Source organism: Apis cerana, linkage group LG6, assembly GCF_029169275.1.
Source record: "Apis cerana isolate GH-2021 linkage group LG6, AcerK_1.0, whole genome shotgun sequence".
NCBI classification, from domain to species: Eukaryota; Metazoa; Arthropoda; class Insecta; order Hymenoptera; family Apidae; genus Apis; species Apis cerana.
Window position 1 is genome coordinate 10,365,032 of NC_083857.1, and position 24,401 is coordinate 10,389,432.

The 24,401-nt window shown below is 33.9% G+C and overlaps 1 protein-coding gene across 1 annotated transcript in view; it reads left to right on the forward strand.

The window, feature by feature from the left end:
* The first annotated feature begins 12,852 nt into the window (after positions 1–12,852).
* The window catches only part of LOC107993816 (head-specific guanylate cyclase), a 49,812-nt gene continuing 38,263 nt past the window's right edge, over positions 12,853–24,401 (forward strand). Inside the window, exon 1 of the mRNA XM_017050439.2 lies at positions 12,853–14,106. Coding sequence (XP_016905928.1) covers positions 13,867–14,106 — 240 coding nt within the window. The 5' untranslated portion in view covers positions 12,853–13,866. The remainder of the gene's footprint in view (positions 14,107–24,401) is intronic.

Sequence of the window (24,401 nt, forward strand, 5' to 3'; positions counted from 1 at the left end):
AAATAAAAAACATTAACATTTATATTAAAAATCTGAATCTTTCGGAATAACCACCTCGATCCAATATTACCTGATTAATAAAATTCCCATCCCTGATCCACCAACCGCAAATAACAAAATCGAAATTGCAAAGCATTAAATTTCTCTCCACTATATCCAATTACTCCGATAATTTCGATTAAATTAAACCGCAGAAAATATAAACGTGAATTCGCACACCGCAAACCATTCAAGAAATCCAAGAAACTAGTCCAACTAAATGGAGGGAAACGCGTTTCGACAGGCCGGTTGTCGACAGAGTTACAAAAGCAGGGAGGGATTTCCTTCAGACTTATCAGAGATCGGTTGAGACGAGGTCGAAGCTAATCAGTGCAAGTCCCGGAAGTATATAGGTGGAAAGTTCCACCGTAATCGATGGATCTGGGTTGGGTCGAAATGGCTCCGAATCGTGTCCTGTCGAACCGATTGATTTGATCGAAGGAATTCGAACAAATGTGCTGCCTCTTCCTGACAAATATACAATTCCAACCCGCATGAATGTTTACGCGGAACAATTTGTTAAACGATCGGTTGCTTGTACGAGTATAATAACGATTTAACTTAAAAAGCTGTTAAATGTCTCGTTACTTAAATCATTTCTATAACATAAAAGTAATAAATTCTTTTAAAAAATTTATTTTCATCTGTCGTTAACTAAAATGCACAATCTCTTTTATTTTACATTTGCTTACACCCACTTTTGAAATTGATAGATATAAATACAGCACATATTTACCCCAGGTTAAAGAGGGAAAAATAAATCAAGCTTGTGCTTAAAAAAGAATGGCGAGGCATGCGACACAATGGTATCATCAATCCTTCTACGTGATTTTAATTAATATTACTTATCACGTTCTACAAATCACAAATTAATATTGAATTCATTCATTGAACAAAATTTTTAAGCTCTTTCGTTTGATTTCATAAAATTTCCGAGAAAAACCTTCCACCCCGTTCATTTTATTTTACTCCAATAAAAATTCGAAATTAATTTTTCCACGAACACTTGTGCATATTGTCTTCATTAACCGAGCGAACAAAAAAAAAAAAAGAAAAATCCAGCGACCTGTCATTTCGACAATATTTCCAGATCCCAGTTTAAAAAGAACGGAAAAACGAAACAAACAATTCATTTGTCCCACACATACAAATCCCATTCACCGTCGCAATATCGAATATCGCCTTGTTCGGCCCATATCATCCATCATCGATTCTCCCATTGTGCCCAACGATTATTTAAATTCAGATCGATAATCCACACCGTTCATTACTCAATCGAAGGAGGCGAAAATCGAACAATCCCTCTCTCCCCCTTCCCTCTGTATCTCGTAAGCAAAAGCAGTTGTCCATTATTATTTAAGTTCCTCCCTTTCTCTCTCTTTCCATAGAATGAACGAGCCTCGAGGTTTGATTCATCGCTGGATGAAACTCGTCGTCTAAGTTGCACGTCGTGAGCAATCAGCAAAGCAACGATTCCCATTGTCAGGGATGTCGTGGGCAGGGCGAAAGTTTGGCCTGGATCTTGCACCATTGCCCGATCAAATTCAAAGTTTCGACACGTTACGTGTGCAAGTGGTAGGTTCGAGAAAGTTTCCAATCCTTCTCTCGCTTCGCGAGAACGTTTGAAGGCTTTCACGCTATTCCAACGCCATCTAGGTGACGGATGAAAGAAGCAAAGCACTGGCTACCGGAAATGGAGCTCTTTCGCTACGTGCCTGTTCAGAACGCGGCTGATTAGAGTTTTCGAGCTCGTCTCCCGCGTAACGCAACGAGTTAATTTCCCGGGCGAGGACTGCTCGTGGGAAACTCTGTTATTTCTTGAACAGAGATGTTCCCTTTTAGGTTGGTTAAAATGGTGTTTTCTTTCTTTGTTAACAGCCTTTCTCAGCGAATGATGTTTCGACGCGTTCGTTCGTCGAACGGATAGGAATTTTTCAAAAGAGCCGTTTTATTTCGTGAGAAAAGGGTGTAATACGAATTTTATTCTTTTAAGTTTTATTTCTGCTTTAAGTTTGCTGCTTGAAATTGCGATTGTTAAATTGTAGGAGAAATTGAGAGATTATTTCACTTGTGTATTTCGAATCTCTCTAGATTATGGAATTAGAGTTTTCGAGGAGAAGGATAAAATACGAATGGACGGCGATAATCTTTGCAGAGTAATGAATTCGCTAAGTATAATTGCGTCTGAGAAAATTAGGGAGGAATTATCCTTAGGCATGAGGGAAATCATTCCATTTTTGAGTGTTATATTGTTATGAAAAAATTGAACAAGAAATGAAAAAGATTATAAATTCTGTATTTTTTTCGAAATATATAATATCTCGAAAAAAAGAAGAATTACAAGCTTATTTTAATCAAAGAATATTTGTATCAACAATTTTTTATGATGTTGGTATTGCGTTGAAATTTATCTGAATATCCAAGGTATTGTGTTTCTCACGAGAATGATTAATATTTAAGAAGCAATTCTACTCAAATCACGATTAATGGAAGATACGTGGTCGAAATTAAATTTGAAATAATAATGTTATCTTATCATCGATAAATTATAGTGATATAATGTTACTAATGTATTATGCAGATATATTCAAGAACATTTCACATTCTACATATTTTATTTTCTTTAAAGAATGAATGTATTCTTGTTCTACTTCAATTATTATTTCCATCAATGATTAAACTTTTTGACTGACTATATTTAATTTCTTTCTACTCTTTCAAATTGGCAAAAAGATTTAATCATTTAACGAGTTTTTAAAAATAATTAAAAAGATCGATTCGTGTGATCTATCAATCTATATTTCAATTTCATTTCACGAAGCTTTCGATCCAGAAAGTTCTTCTATCGCAGAAGCGCAGAATGTTCTTGGAAATTTTGTATATCTCATCTATAATACATCAAACATTCGTGAGAGAAATTTATACGGAAATCTACACGCGACAACCCGATTTAATAGAAGATAGAAATTAAAAGGCATATCGTATTCTATTTGACGAGAAATAACTATTACCGTGAAACGCGTGCACCGATATCGATATTTCTTCGTGACGGCCATTATTGCGACGAGTTCCTGATGCAATTTTCATTAACCGATACATCTGACACGGAATATACCGGATCCATGGAAAGCTATATCCATGCACTCGACGCAAATTTGCATCGTTTGTATCCATTAGAATTTGAAAATTTCACAACGTCCACAAAGAATACGCGTCGTCGTATCGATGGACATTTTCACAACTACCAAACTTTATTTCTTATCGCGAGTGTCCACTGCAAGAGTTAAAGGTCCAATTTATTCACGTGTCAGGAGAAATGTAACGTAACACGGGACTCATTTTTCTCAATCTACTATTCCTGTAATTTGTCTCCATTTGTAATTTTATATTTTCGTCTTACAACACGAATATACGAAAAATCTTACGCTATTTTCAATTGTCATAAGAATAAATTATTTAATTCGTTGCAATGGAATTCGTTAAAAAATTAAAAATATTCAATCCCTTCGTTTTTCATGGAATTTTCATCAAATGTGTGAAAATTACTACTTACCTTTCGGTTCCAAAATTTCGTCCTGTGTCGTCATTCAATTTGCATGCACTTCCATTTTCAAAGCATTTGTTGGAAATCGTGTCGGAAATTATGTCCATTTACCGAAAACACATTTTGGTAAATGCAAAACCATACCGAATCACGTACCGCTATTTTGATAATGGTATTTGAAATCAAGGATTCAAACGTTCCCAGGACATTCGATTCCTCGATATTCCTATCTCTTCCCGTCACATAGTGGTCAAAGATTCGTGCAATGGCTAATAATTCTCCTGGGTAATGCCCCTCTCGTCTACAATTCATCACATCTTAAACAAACTTTCAAGAATGATTTTCGAACACGAATCTCCCAAGAGTCTGCATATTTTATCATTTTCCCGGCCTCGTTGAGGAAGATACACTTTTGAAACTTTTTAAAGTCGTTTTATCGAGATCTTTACGAGGTGTTTCGTAATATATAAGAATGGAAAAATATTATTTATACGTATAAGAATGTGCACGAAGAAATGGAAATTTATTTCGTGTAAAAAAATACATTATAATAAATATTTTATACATACATTTTTTATTTAAATTTTTCGTAAATACATAAAAATTGGTAATTCAATTATTATGTATACCGTACACTGTTAGCCAGAAAATTTTTCGTATATGAAAAATAGTTTTTATTAAAAATATTTTATTAAAATTAACATCATTTACATCATTATGTATTAATACATAATGATTATACATTTAAATACAAATTAGTAATAACATAATATCATTTTTTTCAACATTTTACAATGAAATTTCTGGCATATTAATTCAAGTAATAAAAATAACATTTTTACAGAGCGTGTGAAAACTTTTATCGACTTTATTTTATATTTGCATTTTTTATCACGGAAATAACGTAGATACGTGGTTCCAAAACGAGAAGCTTGCTCGAAATACGAGTTTATAGAATACGTGGAAAGGATTTCTGGAAGCGTGAGGGCTATGCAATTAAATCCTCGAGCTCGTGTGTCGCCATTTAGTTGGCCGCAAATTTCTACATTTACCTCGCGCTCTCCCACTATTCCATTCTGCTCACAGATTATTGCTCCAGTTCGTATTTGCCGAGTGTAGCTCCAGAAGCCTCCAGAAGCTTTCTATTCCCTCGTAAAATATTAATTTTTTAATTAAAATAATACGCCGTCATAACTATGCTTGGAAAAAATTAAGTATCACTAACAAGGTTTACATTGGAAAGCTTCGAATAAATTTCTTCTGTTCTGGTTTTGGATTGCAAATTATTTTTTTTTTTTAATCATTGATATTTCTACCTTTGGTGAGTGAAAGTATAATAGAAATTTTAGTATCAAAAAAATAGTAGAATAGAATAATTGTGATACTAAAAGTAATGGAGGTAAATAGAGAAATTTTCAGATGATGAGTGAAAGTGTAACAGAAATTTTAGTAGAGAAAATTTTATTATCAAAAGATAGAGATAAATAAAGAAATTTTCCTAATTCAATAATAAGAGGAATAATATTATAGAATTTGATCAGTTTTAAACCTGATTCGAACGAAAAATATTTGCAAGATTTGCACAATTATTTATTTTTCAAAAAATGGAAAGTGAAAAGTTATAAAGCGCAAAGAAATATCTCTTGGTTAAATCCAACTCAAAAATTAGCCATTTTACGCCATTATCTTCTGAAGTATCATCTTAATGTAAACGAAAATTATAATAAATTTGATTTATTATACGTGCCAATTAGCCAATGAAATACAAAAGAAAAAGTTTAAAAAGACAAAAAAAAATTTTATAAATTCTTATTACACAAAGTCAAAACGCGAATAATCCTTTTTTATTCCATGTGGACATCAATCAATTTCTTTGTCAACGAAAATCACCCTTGGGCGATCAAATCGGTAGTGTGGAAACCCTCACGTTTCTCTCTTCCATTACGCCTTAAGCGATTCTTTATTAAAGAGGGTATGCTAGACAGAGTTCATTATTAAATTTTTAGTAGGAATACTTGGAGAGGTCGAGTTTTCGACGACTAAATAAATTTTTTCCCGCGCGAATCACTTGACCCGCGTGCATCGCGATTCATTTATTTTAGGGACGTAAGATATGGTTTGTGATAGTTGACCTAATTCGAAGCACCTTCCTCCACGCCACTTCCATTGTTCTTCCATTGTTTTCTCTATTAATCACATAACCACTGAACAACTTTAAATCATCCATCTTTGCTGTCTTAGTTAAGATCCTAGTTCTAAACTAATATCGTATAAAAATATAAAATTTTATGTAATGAATAAATGTTGTTCAAATAATATTTCTAGAAACAAAGTATATATCTTTTCGTGTTGGCAAAAATTAAAATCTCCCGATAATCATATTTTTTATTAAATGGCTCATTAATTTCAATTCTGGTCACAACACCGGGTTAAAGGAAAATTGAATTCGACCGAATTTTATCGACCAGTAATCAAATTTTCATACAGTACGGTATACACATAATCGAACCATAATAAATTCGTATCAAACTTTGAACTCGACCCAAAATTCCATTAGCATTAACATAGCCGAATAAACTTACTGACAACATTAATCTAATGTTGCAAGTAGACCGCGGACAGCGAGTCTAAAAACCATCCTTTGTTGTCACATTGACATCCGGTTTCTTTATTTACCAAAAATACTTTCCTTCTTTTTCCTCTGTGAGAGATATCTTATCTGCTTCTCAATGAGAACTTGCCGTATTTTGGCAAGTTCTTTCGCATCTCACTTTTGTGCCTCGAATCTCACCATTAAATAAAAGTTGGAAAGAGAACTACTGCGAAAAAACTTTGAAAGTTCTTTCCTTACAACATTCGTTGTGTAATGCAAAAATAAAAATTCTACACCCGAATTTATCAATTTTGTAATAAATATTTTATAACATATTCAAATACAAAAATGTTGGAATATATTTTTATAAAACGAAATTTCGAAATTTTTAATAAAACAAATTGAGCAATGTCAGTCATATTATTATTCATTCAATTTGTCTTTGAAATGAATTTTTTAATTTCAATTTTTTAATTTTTAATCGAATTTAATTTCTATTATAGCTTTCAATTTTTCACCTACCTTTCATTCTTAAAAGTATAATATCACTAAAATATTATTTGTATACCATTTAAACTGTACATCTCTAAAAAATCAAATTAATTTATATATTTATTTAACAATCTGAAAATACAATTTTTTTCTATCATAGACTTGACTCTTTTTTCAAAATTATTTATTAAGATTTATTAAAAATTTATATTTATTTGATATTTTGCATCAAGTTACTTTCTAAAGTAAGAACAAATTTCTCAGCATCTTCAATCTTGGTGGTTGAGTAGAAGTAAAAATTAGTGACCGCTAATTAGGCTGCATCGATCTGCCTCCGCGCTCTCTCTTTCTCAAGTAGTACAAGCGTACGTATATAACGGCGTACGTGACACAGAAACACGAGGCGAAGATGTCACGCCTCGTTGCCGAAGAATTCTCAAAGCGATTTACAACTCTGTTTATTCCCGTCCACGATAAACTACCACGTCTTCGAACGTGCACGAGCGTTCACGAACTTTCAGAAATTACATTCCTCTGATAAGACAATGAATCTGATCCGAATCCATTTGTCGCGACGAGACCGGAACGAATCTACGCCACACGTTTCTCTTCCTTCCAGGGATCTACTCGGTCTTTCCTTTGGATTTAACTGCACTTTTATACAAACGTTCTTTGCGCACGAAGTTCATACTCGAGATTCTTAAAAAGTTCCTTTTGAAAGGAAAATATCGTTACTCTTGTTTCCTACTTTTTTTCTCAGATAAAGAAGTATCTACGTGTCGAGAATCAGTTCAATTGTCTTCAGAGTAGAAGTTGGTAGAGTAGAAAAGAAGCGTTGCGATATACAACAAATATGTTGAAAGCAAGATGATCCTTTTTTTTTTCCTTTTGAAAAGAATTTCGTACTCGAATCGATAATATCCTTGTGGAATGGAAATTATATTACATTATAATAATTTATAAATTCCAATTTTTATTAATTCCTTTCTTTTATTTGTTAACATATCAGAGACATTTATGGGAATAAGAAAAAATATTTTCTTTTCTTCATAAAGTAACAACGCAACTACTTCTCATCAACATATCAATTTTTTTGAATTCAGTGTACATCTCGTTTAAAAGTAAGCATCAATGTTGAACGTCTCTCAAAAAATTGCATGGTATCCCCGTTTAACCACGTCATACATATATATATATATATACTACCAGGCAGGGATTATACGGTAAATTTAGCTTGATACGGACAGGACATACTCGTAAACAGAAGAATAGCTCGGAAAATTCGCCTAGCGTCGTAAACAGCCGTGCAATTTGTCCGTTGTCCGTAGGTGGATAATAGGAAATTAAGTACTTTGGAGAACGCGGCGAGCGAGTTGTGGCCACGTCTCGTTGCGCATTATTGAAAATTGTTTGATCATCAGAGAATTCCATTAGCCGGCGGTGAAGCATTAGGTATACCTTTATTTCGCGAGTTATTTCATTTTCTCTTTTTTCTATCGCCCGAGGGAATTCCAATGGCAATATTCAGAAACGCGTCGATCACACACGTGTCCACGCGTGTCTACATCTATTTTCACGAAATTATCTCGCAAGTGGCGCGTGCGACCGATCGATTACGATACTGTTTTAATAAAGTTGGAATTTTTTTTCGTTCGGAAAAGAAGTTTTAGGGAGGAAAGTACACATTTGGTATCGAAGTATTCGAATTTATGGAACACGATTCTCTTGTATTTTTAAGAATAATTTAATTACACGTGAAATAATAATTTTTCGAAAATTTCCTCCTTCTATTGGAAGGAAGGTTTCGCCGTTTCGTTCACTTCATAACCACCATTTTGAATTTCTCTGAATTTTCTGTTTGCTCAGAAGATAATTATAATTTTTAATCGATTAGCTTTCGTTTAATAACGAACGAGATAAAGTATATCTTAACTTTTAAACATTTTCGAATCGTTGTCAAAATTACTATGATAATATATTTTAAATTTTAGATTTAATCGAATAATAAAATGAAATTATAACGAATAAATTGATTCATATGGTGGGATATTTTATTAAGAATATAGTTTTCAGCTTTATAAGCTAATAATCGATTATTCACTTCGATCCGTCAACCATAAGTTCAAGTTATCTTCTATTAATAAACTTGAACAGAAGTAGGGGAGGGGGGGAGCTTGTGCAAAGCGATGAAAATGTTTATCGAGCGTTAAAATGTCAAATAGCTACTACTTGCACACCGTAATGAAAGTTTCAAGCTAATTACACCCTGCCCATAAACTTTCTACAATTACACCCCTAATAATCAAACTTTGCAATATCGTTAATTTTTGACTTCTCCTGAAACCGGTTACATAACAATTTATTTCATAACACTGATTGATTTAAATTATCAAATTTCTCCTTTATTTACTCCTCGTAAATTATTTATTTATTTATTTTTTCACTCGTTAAGCACGTTTACTTTATTTTTTTATTTCGCTAACCCTCTCTCGGTCTTAATGTTAAGAGTCTCGAACACAAAGGAAGCGTTTCTCGTTCGGATAAAGGTTTGCCCCGCTGCAGGCGGAACAGAGTTATTAGAGTTACAAAAGAATCTGTCGTTTTAAGACATTGCTTTCAAGCGAAATGAACTTCCCGCTCGTGAATCTCGTCATTAAGTGTATACAATGCAAAGAAAGTACGTGTACTTCGCAATAGGAGTAAAAAAAAAAAAAGAAAGAAAAAAAAGAAAAAGGAGCAGAGAGAGGGAGAGAGAGACGAGGAGAACTCTCGAACATCGAGATCATAAAAGATGGAGGAACAGAGGGTGAAAGTATTATTACTTTCGGACTGTCCCGCGCTTGGAAGTTTCAAACAATTTGATAAAAACTTGGACAATCAATGGGTTCTCGAGCGGTTATTTCTGGACAAAGGAAAGTGTAGTTAATTCGTGTCGAAACAGATTCAGTAAGTTGTTGTTCGCAATTTCTTCTCCGATAATGGAGAAATTAAGAAAGAAGTCTTATCGATGCGATTTCCAGTGTGTATTAGGAAAAAGATTTATTTTTCGACAATTAGACGATATAAGATTATATTCAATGACACTTGATATAATTTTTATTACCAGATGGAATATTATATTAATTACAATGCGTCATCGAACGCATTATTCCATTATTTATTTATGCAATCGTGTAAATATTTCTTTCATTCGACATTTTATAATTATTCTCTGCTTTATTCACACTATCTCGTACAATGTAAAAAAAAATAGCTACGCCGTACTTACCTTCGTTAGAATATCCGACATTAAAGCATTTATCCCTTCCATCATCCGCAAAGATATTTTTAAAACATCTAATAATTAACAAAGCGGAATGATCGATTACAAAATTGGAAAAATCTGATTCATCCTTCATAATCATCTTTCGAGTCGCGTTGTCAAAAATTTTATCACCATTTAATATCATGATAACGTGAAACTCGAAAGAATGATTCGAAGCGTATGCTTCGATACTTGGTGCTTACCGCGTAATGAATCAAAATGTTAAAACTTATGGAAGCACACTGACCCACATTTCGAAGAACAGCCGCTACTTTCACGTACATTATATTCCTTAAGATTCTTGGTAGAGAGCGGAAAGTCTGAAAGAGGATAAAGGCGAAGACTGTGGAAAAACAGAGAGAGAGAGAGAGAGAGAGGATTGCACACCGTGTGTCTCTTTCCACCATTCTATCCAACAGCCTCTTCAACGTTTGTTAAATAAACTTTCCCCCTTGGCTGCGTGAAATATGAAAATACTGGAGGGCAAATACACATTCGCGAATTCTTTTTCGCCCTACATGCACGTGGGTCAATTTTCTCGTGTCCTTTGTTACACGTCTCGCAACCGACCGACTCGCCTCTCTTGCATATTCTTACTCAACTCTTGAATACGTGCACACACACAAAACGTACGTGCACGCGCGGGATGTCCTTGCGTTGCTCAGGAAGACAATTAGGAACTGCTTTTAGATTATGCTGAAATAGCTTATAAAATAGGATGGAACGAAAACATTTTATAACGAGTGTTGTTAAATTTTTATCTCAAGAAAGGTGTAACATTGTCTAAAAGATGTATTTAATACGTAAGATTTGAAAAATTTAATTCTAGAATTGCTTTATGTAATTAAACAGGACAGAGATTAGTAATGAAGAATATATATAAATTTTGTAATTTAATATTTTTCAATATTATTCAATAATATAACGTAAAAGTATTATTTTTCTCGATACAATTCTTACCTTTCTGCCACGTATTCAGTATCGAGCGTGCAGTTACAATGAGAATATTAAAAGTGAAATTCACAATCGTGAAATAAAATGTTTAATCGTAAATAATTTCTCCGAGCAATTATATCGTTCGCGATATGCAAATATTGAAAAATGAAATATTCCGTTTATTGAGGATAATTCAACGTGGAATAATTCGTGATTGAAAAATTGAATTCCTTGTCGAGCAATGGGAAAACCTATCTATTCATACGCCGCGTCATCAGATTACGGGATTAAGCAGATTCCTTTGAAAACTGTAGAAACTGCAAACTATAATTCCAAAATTCGTTTCTATCCCATTTTCCAAGAATCTAGGCCCTGAACCAGCTGACGATAAATTTTCCGATACTGCGATACTAGCCTCAAGCGTTAAGCTCGCGCTGTTTATCAGAGAAGCTCTCCACTGCTAACAAAGTTCCATCGAAAAGGAGTACAAACCATTTATGTAACACCAGGATATATAGCCTAGATAGCTGAGACATGTCTTAAGAACGTTTTAAAGACGTCTAGTAATTTTCCACTGACCTTTTAAAGACGTTTCCTGGACGTCAGACATTTCTATTGTGCTCGGATCTCTACGACTTAATTGTGTTCTTAAATTAGCGCAATTTTTTTCCCTTCTTTTTTCTTCTTTTTTTTTTTGTATTGAATTTTGCTCAAAATTAGATTTCTCCTTTTTATTGTAATTGCTTTAGTCCGTTTTGAAATATATGTTGAAAAATAGTGAATGAACTTTTTATTAGGCTTGTTGGGAAGATAGGCAATAATAGGATTAACAATAGGATTAACAATAGGATTAAAGAAGAGGAGATAGTGTATTGAATTTTTGTGTGTATTTTAATTCATTAAGAGAGAAGAATAAATGATAATTTGCATTATAAAAATAATTATTTGTAATTCAGATAGCACACAAAGATGTTTAATAACGTCCTGATATTTATAATATTTATTTATTTCGTTTATTAAAGAAAATAATTATGTATTGTTATATGATACATTGTTATGTAATTGATAATAATTACATTTAAAAATAATAACTAATAAAACATTGAAATTGGTCAAGTACATATTGTTCGATTTTCTTCGGGTCACTGCAAAGAAACTATCCAACTTGATAACGATAAAATCATACATAAAATCAACATATATATGTATAATGACATTATAAACTCGTACGATATAATTCAATTGTAATATGCAGAAATTACATTAAATTCATCGCTAAAATTACCAAGCCCGTTAAAATGACAAATTTTAGTATAATTACAAAAAAAGAAGCATCTACCTTCATTGAAATTAATATTAAATTCGTTCCTCGTCCCTTGGCATATTTTTTCAAATCGATCGTCCCAACATGAAAATATCGACGGATTTCACCTATCGGTTAAAATTTAAAGGCTTAAAATAGCCTCCTCACGACTTATCAGCCCCTTCTCCAACCCGTCTTACGTCGTGTCACGTGTTCGATCGTCAAACGTGAAAATGTATCCAACCCGTCCGGCATCCGGAGTCGAAGCTGTCAATCAGTTTCGAATCTCGCGCCAATCGGAACCAGGCCACCACGAAAGTAGTGGAGACGGAAAGATTTCCGTAAATCCTGAGCGAAACAAGGGGGTAAAGGGGGGAGATAGCGGTGACAGGCGAGCTGGCTGGCAGACAGGCAGGCAGGCAGGCTGGCAGGCAAGTAGGGCAGAGGGAGCAGGTTTTCGTTTGCGGTTGAAAGAGCTGCCAGTAAAGGGAAAAAGCCTCCCTCTCCCTCCCTTTCCCTCCGTCCCTTGACTCTCTGTCCCCGTCCAACCTTCGTGGGTCGAGAGGGGTTGAAAACTCGCGCAGGCGTTTCCACCACCGTCCATCGTGGCGCCTCGGCGGCTCACCCCGCCAACGGTTCACCCCCCACCCGGTGCGCCGCTCACCCCCGAACCACAGCCAACTCGGCGCTGCTCGTTGCGCCTCGGTCAATCCGCGACTAGTATGGCGCTACGCGCTCCGACACGCCACCGTGTACGTAGCGTGCTTTCTTAATCGTGAGCCACCGATCGTGCACCGTGATTACACACACGCTGGCCGCGGGTGAAACACGCGCCAATCATTCCTCCTACCCCGATACGACAGGAGTTCGACCGATTCAACCGATCACCCGGCATCCAATCCTTGTTTTCGAACCGGGTGTAAAGAAGAGAAAGTAAGAGTGGGAATAGAAGAAAACTTACCCCCATCGTGAAGATTCTTGTTGTTCGTCCAATAGTATCGAACGAAGGGTCGAAGGATAGATAGAGAGAGAGAGAGAGAGGAAGGCGAGTGCGTGCCGCGACTGAGGAAAAGGGAGCGATAAGCTGAGTCAAAGGGGTTGCTGTTTTGTAACCGCGTGCACCCAGGTTACTGATCACTTGAGCATCATCGGTTGGTATTGTTCCAAGTGCAAGATTCCATCGCGGTTAACGTGGGACAAATAACGTGGGGGATGATAGGTGGATTCCGTTTGTAGAATCGGTGAAATGATAGCGTGGTCAATCGCTGGCCGAGGGTGCACGAGGGTGGACGGTGGCCGCGGCAGGTGTCTGACCGGGCACGAGCTCTAAGGGCAATGATGCGAGTGGATTGGCCGACACGAGGACCAGACAGGACAGAGAGGAAGAATCCGCGAGGGGAACGTTGAAGGTTTGAACGATTGGCCAATTGTGGTGGAGGAAGAAAGAAGAGGAAGGGAGGGCAGAGTCGGTGTGAACTGCACAGCTGATCGCTGATAAACATGAGAGTGCCGCGTAACGCGAGCGTTGTGTCCGTTTGTTAACTTGATGCCATCCAATCGAACGATCCTTATCCACCGTGTGACAGAGTTGTAGAGAGTCCGAGTTGTTCATATCCTCGATCCCTTCGAGCAAAGGGATTCGCAACGAGGACAACATGGCATGCCCTTTTTCGCGGGATCTCTCGAAGGCTGGCTGCGACGAGCAGACTGGCAGGGGGGACAATGATCGTTCGAGGATCGCCAGATTGGGAAGAGACGATGGTGGCAAGTCTAGGCAATCGTCGTTCGAAGTCACATCGTTGCTGATGAGGGAGGAAACCGAGGACGCGGAAGACACGCAGACCCTCAACCTGAAGCACCTGAGGGCGGCTGTGCTCGTGCTCACAAATCCATCGGTATATTTATTATTACATCAGTCTATCTTTTTCATGTTTTTTTTACCTGTGTTTTCTTTTTCTTCTTTGGAAGTTAATTTATCCAAGTTAGTTTACCTGAACTAGATTATCGAAGTAGATTTGGAGTATTGAATTGACGAATCCATCGAATCGTCGTGTTTATAAATCTATCTTATCTTTCTTTCAACTGATGGTCAATCCGATATTTGTAATAACAGATTACGAAATGTTATTTCCACACGTACGTTCAGATAAACAAATAAATATTCGTACATATGTCTCGCGACGAAAATTCTTCGAATAGAGAGAGTTCGACGAGGTATTTTCGGCAAGCTTGACAAAAGTTTGGAAAGACTTGGCGGAACGTAAAGACCAAGTTTGGTATAGGTTTGAGTAGGGACGAGGAAAGAAAGATGGAAATTTATGCGACTTCATACTCGCCTAGTTTGTCGTCTTTCGATAAATTTTTCATAAAACTCGGGAATTCAATTTTCTCGGCCACCTACACTTCTTCGTCTCTCGATTCCGCGCGCAATTATTGCACACGATTCGAAAAGTATATGTGATTCACGTGAATGATACAATTCGTCGATTTAAACGAAAGGACTAGTGATAAATATAGATATAGGTGTTTGAAAAGTTTGTGAATTAGTTTCTCTTTTCAAAAACGAAAATTAAAACACATTTTTTAAGCATGAGTTATTTATAGGATACTTTTTTCTTTTATTTTAGTTTTTTTTCTTTTTTAATTCTTCTCACTTTTTGATTAAATATTTCTTTCTTGGAGTTTGCACGAATGAAAATTTTAATTAATGTAATTATATAATATTTTTGTTAATGAAAAATGTATATAAGAAAATATGAGTTATTTAAAGTTAAAATTTAAAAAAATAATTTCGCAATCATACTTGCAAACAGTTTTTAGTTTTTTTTATTCATAATTTTACTTAATTGTTGTTCTTTTTGTTCTTTTTTACATAATATTTATCAAAGTATTTTTATTATTTTTTAAATACTATTTATTTTTTGGTTTTTTGGTAATTTGGTTTTTTTTTTTTTTTACTACTCAAAGAGAGTATATTATTCCAAAGCTTTGTCATCGATTAAATCCACTTCGACACAATTGAACAGCAGATGTCACTATTATTATTGATTTATATCACTTTTTAACATTATCTTGATATATTTTAAATGTTTCTATTCGAGCTATGGAATTGAAAACAAATTACTTGGAAATAAAATCGTTTAAAAAGTTAATAGTTTTAGTATATTCAATTCTTTCCGTGAATTCATCTTCTTATAAAGATAATAAATATTCGAAATGATGGATATTCACTTAAATTATGCATATCAATGTATTTCACAGAAATTCATAAGTTCCATTCATTGCAAATGACGTTTACGATACTGACGAATTAAATAAATGGAATCAAGAATGTATTATTAGCGTCATGTTAATAGAGCATTTAAAACATCTCTCAAAAATCATTATCCATTAACAGAAAATAGAAATAATTTTGGAAAAACAAAATTATTTACTCATAACTTTTTAAACATTATTATCTATTTTATTCGTTATCCTTTTATATAAGATACAATAATATAAAAGAAATTCTTAAAAATAAAATTTACAATGTAACATAAAAAATTGATAAAATTAATATATATATTTTTTTTCTTTTATCTCATTTATCAAAATCCAAAAAATTTCCACTATTTTTCTTACTTCCAAAAACGTGTCTCTTCTCCAAAGAAATTTTCTATCTCTCCTGCAAAAAAGAACTGAATCTTTTTGCACCGCCAACGCAACCCTGTTTTCCATTAAGAATAAAAAATTATTATAATAGAATTATAACCATTCTTCACTCAAAAATTATTCGTCAAAATTCAAAAAATTTCTCTTACTTTTCCCTTACCCCCCTCCTCCCCAAAAAACTCGACCTTTTTGCACTATCAACGCAATCCTCCTTGTTTCTCTAAAAATGAAAAATTCACCGTAATCGTCCAATGTTTCGTACGCGCCAGATTAACCTAACCGTAGGAAACTAGCGGAGAAGATCGATTCATCGGTCGTCCCCAGTTTTAAATTATAAAACGCGATTAATAATATGAATAATTATAAATAATATAAATAATTATAAACGCGAAATTAATAATCTTATTAAACGCGACAAGATCGTTTCGAAAGAAATATACGTTGTCCGCTATTGCTGATACAAATTAGAATTCTTCCTCGCGGGCGAATTGGGTTGGAAATGTGCAATAAACGCGAACAGGGATGCCCTCCTGTTTTTTCCATCAGCCGAAAAAATCGTCGTTCAAGTTTCCTCCTCCGTTCTTCCAAATCCTTGCCGGATTTAACCAAAATTATGCTCCTCCAACGAGTTCGCGCAGGAAATATTTTTCGCGCCAATTTCTCGAAAAAGTTAGAATCGTTCCGCGGTTTTATCGTCTTACGCGGATAATCGACGACTTAATTCGATGAATTTCGCGAGTTTCTTTGCTTCCTGCGGTTTGTGCCTGGCGAATTAATTCGGGGATAGTTTTAATTAAAATACCGAGGAGAGTGGTTTTCTTCAATCCAAAGGGAATAGTGGGATCGATTTGCTCGGGGTGCACGGTTTTTACTTTCTCGGTAAAATTCGGCTGATTTCGTTGTACACGGGAAATATGGAAATTTTGGGAAAATATTAGCTTTTCTAGTTTTTCTTTCTTTTTTCGCTATGATTTCAATGGAGAAGTAATAAAATGAAAAAATAAATTCTGTTGTTTTTTTATTAGATATTTTTAATTTTGTTTTTTAAATTAATTTTTAATTGTTTTTAATTGTGAATTATGTTATAAAGTTTATTTTGAAAATGTATTTTCTTATTGTTATGCTTGTATCATATTGCAATTTTGTAAAAATTACGAAGAGATGTTGATGTGCGATGGAAACTGTAAAATAGCGAGAAATATGGATATTGAATTTGAATTGAATAATGATAATGTTGATAAGATTTCTTTTCAACTATCGAATAATAATTAATAACTGTCAAATGACATTCGAAATAATAAAACGATCATTTCCCATTATTTAATTGTTCTATTTCTTAAAAACAATTAATAAAACCGATGCAAAGAAGGAAATGAAATCTCGTATAAATCACGAAGCATTGGTTATTGGTTCATTAAATCTCTTGTCGTTATGGAACAAACTTAAGTTTCTTCTTATATTAATTATATTGTCTCAGATGGCCTTTTAATAAGTTAATTTTTCAATTATCGTATCTTCCTTAACTTCCTTAACTTCCCTTCCTTTTTGAACTTTATTCCAGGCAAAACAAACTTCGCTTCGACAACAGATTCCGATATAATTTCTCGGGACAAACAATTCGTCTTTCTTCAAAGCGTATTCCATTATATTTCCATATATTTTTAAATATTTCCTAAAAATATATAAATATTTATTCTAGCGATTTAATCATCACTTTCCCCTCCTCTCTTCCATACATCATCGATTTATCGAAAAATCGTCATCAAAACATTAAACGAGAACATGATTCCATCTTCGAATCGGAGGTCAGAATTCACTGCGAGAACCGACCCTCCAACCGAGACGAGATATCATATTTTCTTTCTCCTTCATCATAAAACTCCCATTAATTTTCAACGTATCAATTCAGAGCAATCGATCCACACGTTCTTTCTAGAAAATCTCGAATATCAATTCACATTCGTAAAACGAGCATCGTTTCAACGACTCCAACTCTCTTTGACCATCAACTAGTAAGAGAGAAAGGAAAAGAGAAAGAGAAAAGAGGGAAAGAGCATGACTAATACGAGGTAACGCGTAATATGAATTTCAAATCAAACAGCGTCCCGTTTGCTAAAATCGCGCACATTGCTGTATACCCTTCTACAAGGGTACAACCACTTAATTCGAATTTGATACCTCGAATTTATCTCGCGGGGGATGATTTCCATATCGAGTGTCCGACAAGTTTTCTACCCGCCAAAAATTCATATTCGTACCTCCTCTTTCTCTTCCTCCTCCTTCTCTTTCGTTCTTCTTGATCGTCTAGATCACGTCGCAGATATTTCATTTGAAAGTTATCGAATTTAAATCGTCGGAAGATCTTAATGGCGGGGATTTCATTGATCCCAACGGTTCCATCGGTGGTGGAAATAATTAGCGGGTCGCTTACGTAATTCGAGATCAATTTTACGCGAGTTGGCAAGTGGTTGGAAACGAGATAAAAATCCTGTGTACAATTATGATCTTTTTCGCTCGTTTAACGAAAGGGGCGAAATATTCGGATTTTCGAGTTGTTATGCAAATTTTAGGAGGATGCGAAAGAAGGTGGCTGGCAATCGCACTCCCCCCTACGTGAATACGATTGTCGCTTTAATGGCGCGTCCGGTGATTCGAAAGGGTGGAAGGGCGGCAAGAGATCCCTTGTTTAATTGCATCCAGTTATTTTCAATTGCGGCTTTGAATAATTTCCAGCTGGCGAAGTCGCCGGATTTTTTTTTTCGGGGAATTAATTTGGCATTTGATTTAATTGGTTTGTTCATCGGGAACAAACAAAAGTTGAAATCGTTGTTTGTAATTTTTTTAACAATCAAGTTTTTTTCAAGTGTGAATTTTGGACGTGGGAAATTAATACGAAATGAAAGAGTTTAATGATTTAATGATAATTATATTCATGACGAAATAGAGGAGAATAATTGTAATTGTATTTACATATTGAAAGCAGAGGATCGGGAGAATAAACTTGGTAAATAATACTTTTTTAGATTAACAAAAGTTTTTTTTAAAGAGAAAGTTTAAATAAGGATATAATGTATGTATATTAAATTGCAGGAGGGAAATTTTATCGAGAGAATAAATAACTGTGGAAGTTCGAAAATAATTGGAACCTTCCAAGTTGGAAACTCTCGGAATTTATAATTTGCGCGACATCCCCATTTCAAACAGATATTCATAAATTCGTTTCCTTCTTCTAAGTAATAACTTAATAAGTTTAACATTAATTGCAAGTCAGCGAGTGAGATTCACTTAAAAGGAAACGAAGATTATTAATGGCCACATTATACGTTCGTACCAACATCATATTTATCATGTCTCATTTTAAAATATAAATAATAAAATTTTTTACATCCTATAAATATATTTAATTTAAATAACGAATATTTCTTTCATCATGATATATATATTTTTTCTAATCGTTCATTTATCCAATCAAAGCGTTCCAAATATTCGATCCAAAGAAATTAAACCGAAATTTGAAGTCGAATCTAATCTTGCGTACACAAGTACTCTTTATCGGATCCAATCTACACACGATCCTTAACCTTCTGATATGTGGAGTGAATCCACGTTTTTATCCGCGAAATCTACGAGAAGGAGCAACACATCCGTGTATTCCAATTTCGTCTTTCGTCGGTGTGTAATCTACAAACGTCTCGCTTCCATCGAGGCGAAATTTATTTCGACGTCGACGAGGTCGAAAGAACTCGATCATCGAACGAAACGAAAAATTGATTGTCGATACACCATAGGCATAACCTGTTGAGTGTCGTGCTTACCAACTTTAACCAATGTATGAAGCGTGAAAGTATCGTATCGCGAAATTCTCGATGTTTCGAGGGAGACGTCGATCCTCGCCTCTCGTTTCGCCATCGATGCTTCTCCTCGAGTGGATCCCGCGTTGTGAACGGATAACACGTGTTTGTATATATACAGGTGTCGTGCGGTTTGAATTGAGGCGGAGTACAAGTTCAAGTAACTGCGCCACCATTCGCAATCGACGTCATAATTGTATTGCGATTTCGTGGAAACGTGGCCCATTAACCAATTGATCTGTCCACGTTTTTCGTTCAGTTCGCGTGTTCCAGGTTGCACGAGAGGGAACGATATCGAGATGTGATCACGAAGGAGAGAGATTTAGATTCAGTGATTTCATTTTGATAAAATAGTTGAATATTATTAATTATTTGGCAAAGAAGAGAAATAATTCTGTATATTTGTTTCCTATGTTACGATGTTTTAAATGTTGCAAATAAGAATAAAAGTGTTTTATATATATATGCAATTAATAAAAAGTTAAGTTGAGAATTAAAGTTTGGGAGTAACAAAGTAGTAAGTGAAAATAAAAGTTAGAGAAGAAGTATAATTTAAATTAAATTGTCGATCGAATTTTAATTAACAGATTCAATGCATTCATTAAAGATCTTCGAATATCGATTTTTTCTTGAGAAACAGCGTAAAATATTATAAAACGGTGAAGAATGAGACAAAATTCAAAGGAAACAACTGTGCGTACTAAATGGCAAAATTCGTACGTGAACATGTTTGCAAAAAAGAGAATCCGATATCTCTTTTATATTTTTTGAAGGAAAAACTCGTGATACCCGCATTTACACGATCCGCATTAAATGTGTTATAATATTTCCTTTTCTCTTAAAAAAAAAAAAGTAAAGCGGAAAAACACGGTCAAAATTCAACTGCAATTCAACGATTCAACAAATTATAACACGAAATTATAATATTAGCAAAAAAAAAAAAGATTTCCAGCTTCTATTTTCTCTACAACATTATTATATTGAATCGTATATACACATTTGTTCGACAGTGTTACACGGAGGCAAAAACTACAAGTCCGGTCGCATATGCATTTCAATACCAAATCCTCTTTACGTAAACGCACCACAACGCTCAAACTATAAATTCCAAACGTGGATGCACAATCTCTTCACTGGTAAATTCCAGGTTTCTCCGGTCGGAACTGGTTACTTCATCACTGTCAATCTTCATTGAAAGTCCTTCTCTCAAATGCTATTTTGAAGATTGTTATATCTCAATATGGAACTACGCAGGCCTACATAGATAGATGTCGACATATAGAACACATTCATCAAGTACTTTCAACGAGTGTTCAACTTCGAAAGATCGGTTACATCATCATGGTGAAGTTGAAAGTCGTATTATAATATTTGAATTACGTTATTTATCCTGTTACACTTCGTTCTAGTGATTGGACAGCAAATATATTCTTTTTGTAGGATTATGTAAAGATTTTTTCGAAGAGAAAATTGAGGAATTTCTAATTAAGATTATAATGTAAGAAATGTTAGAGTTAAAGTCTTAAATATATCTAATGTATCTATGTAATGTAATAAAAAAGTAATAATAATTATTATAGAATATTGATAGTAAAATTTCTCAAAAATTAATAAGATATATAACAAGCAGATTATTAATGATATTTCACGGATGAAGGAGATCGAGATTGAAATATCATCGTAAAATTATATAATATTAAATAATATTGAACTGGTAATAATCATTTACATCACTCGTGATAATCAAAATCTCTTACAAAGAAGAGAAAATTATCCTTTTGTGTAACGTTGTTCACGTAAAACAACGGCGTGTAATTAACAAATTGGCGAACAGAATTAATCGGAAAATCTATTTATCAGTAATTTTTCCCCTTTTGCATTCAGGACAAATATCAATATGTTTCATTATCTGTTAATTAATTGTTAAGGTCGTAAGGTTCGTGCACAGGAAAATTGGAATCGATAATATCTGACCGCTATCAGATGATATCGGTTCGCGAACTTTAAATTTCCGGGAAACGAAATTCAACTCTTTTACCTTCATTATTACCAAGAACATTGCTTTATTAACTTTCTCGGTATTTGTATCTCGACACGAAATGCGTTTCCTCCTCCGTGATAACCGAAGCTTCGCCAGTGTTTGAACGCAAACAACAGCCAAAGAACACGTTGCACTTTCATTTCGAGTAGGGTAAATAACGCTGTAGTTTTTAATCTTGCGAAGTAAACATCTGGCAACAACAATGATGAACATGTTGCTGGTTTGACTCGCGAAATGAGAAAGAAATTTTAATGAGAATTTTTCTACGCGCGATAAGAATATTTTAATTGGAAAAGGGAGAGGGGAAACGTATATCTTTCTTTGAAATTTTTTCAAATCCATTTTTAAAGCATGATAAAAATAGCAAGAGGAAAACAGAGGGACGAAGAATATCCATTTTTCTGGATATTTTGAAAATTAATCGATATGAAATAAAAATTTTGTGACATATAAGTATATCATATAACGTGGCATAAAAAATATTTAGTTGAGTTAAAAATTAACAATTTAAAGTATAAGTGAGTTTAACGTTAATTTCTTCAAACAACAATTTAACAAATGAACAATATTGATTTTAGAAGTGAAAATCTATTAAAGATAATTTTGAAGGTATAAAAAATAAATAATGGTAATACGCGTGTTCTTTCAGAGAAAGAAATAATTCAAAAAGAGCAAATTCAATCGTGCATTTAAATTTCCTACAATAGTTTCTCTTTCTGTCGATCCATTTCAATGTTGAAACTTTTGATATACTTTTTGCTTCGTGTTATCGTTATACGAATTTCGCTACATAGTGATCACTCTTAAAAATACCTTGCCACATAGCCACACAATCGGTCAAACTGAAACAGCCACATCGTTCGAATCTTTATTTTCGAACATTTTGTTCGCTTGAAACTGATTTTTTTACGATGTATCTTTGATAAATAAATTCACGAAACACATACGATCCCGCTACCACAACTTGTTATCTTCTCTCAATTTAGATAAAATTAAAATTGACTATGAAATTATAATATAAAATTATTCTATTAATAAAAATGAAATTTTATAATAATGATCTCATACAAGTTTTAAGTTATAGAAATATAAATTAATCGAGGATAGAAATTTATAAGAAAAATAATATTAACGATAATATTTTATAATAATATTTTAATCAAAAAAATACATTGAATCTCGCTTCTTCAATGACAAAGTTTTAAAAGTATACGTTTGAAGAGTCTATTGAACATTCCATCATATATTTGATATTTCTCTAATTTTTCGATAAAATTGATGTACGAATTGCTCATATAGATAATCGCCATAGAATTATTGGGAAAAATTTATACGACTATTAAAAGTATGATTATAATTATCAGATAACGTACTAAAAATTATTAAATAATTCAACATCGTAATAATACTTACAACGTAATACTTCTTAGCTACTATTGATCTATAATTAAGATGCAAAATGGCGGCCAACACGAAACTTCGTTGGGATACTATAAATAAATTAAACGACACGATGGAAAACTAAATTCCTCAAGATAGTCGGTAACTCGCTCAGGAACGGAATCATGAGAGAGTCGAGAGGTATCGATCGTATAACATATTTATCCTCTTCGAGCGTGGAAATTCTTCGAGCCGAGAGAAAGATCATCGAGCATTTTTCTTTTTTTTTTTCTTTTTTTCAAAGAGGAACGGTGGAGTAGGTCGCTTCGACCGAAAAGGGTCGAGAGCAATTAACATAGGAAGTGGCACGACTGGCAAGATATTATTTTTGCACTCCCCCGCTCCTACTTTTAATTTCATCAACCCATAAAACGTATTCTTTTCAACTTTGCCGTTTAATTCGCCGGATTATTTGCGGCGCGTTAATTCAATCGCTCTTCTAGAAAAAGAAAATCCTCTTCGGTCTTCTAGAAAAAGAAAAAAAAAAGAAAAGAAAGAAAAAACATTCACGGTGATTTTGACTCCAGGTCCGAAACCGAATCTCGTTGTTGAAAGATATTTTTCATCGGAACCGACAGTTTCTCTCGGCCGAATTCTTCATAGTCGTCCAATGTCGTTTTAAAATATTAAACCAACACGAAAATTTCATTGCTTGCTTTGTACATTCGAATGGAATAAAATCGATGATAGAAAAGGATTTGAATCGATAATTTTTTAATTTTTGTATCTTTGTATATATTTCTTTTTGCATTCCATGTTTTGATTCGTTAATTCGTTTAATAAAATTTGGAAAAATTTGATATTTTTAAAATTCTTTCTCATATTGGAAGAAGCGTTGTTTTTTGATGATAAAAAGAAAAAAATCTTGGATAATAAAATCTTAATAACGAGACAGATTTTTTGTATAATTAAAACGTTGTTTAATACCGCTACACACGCAGTAAAAAAGAATTCTTCTCGAGATTCAAAAAATACTGGATAGTAAAAATATGGTTCGGATTAAGTTTTATTTGAAATTGGATATAACAATCTAATCGAAAAAACTGTGAATTTTTGATAAAGAATTTTAAATATTTGAAGGAAATATCAATTCCTTTTCTTTTAACAGAAATCGTGGAGCAAAACAAACATCAAGATAATGAGATAAATATCCTCCTCCATGAAAATGAATATTTTCACGTACTTGATGGAAGATGTTTTAAATGTT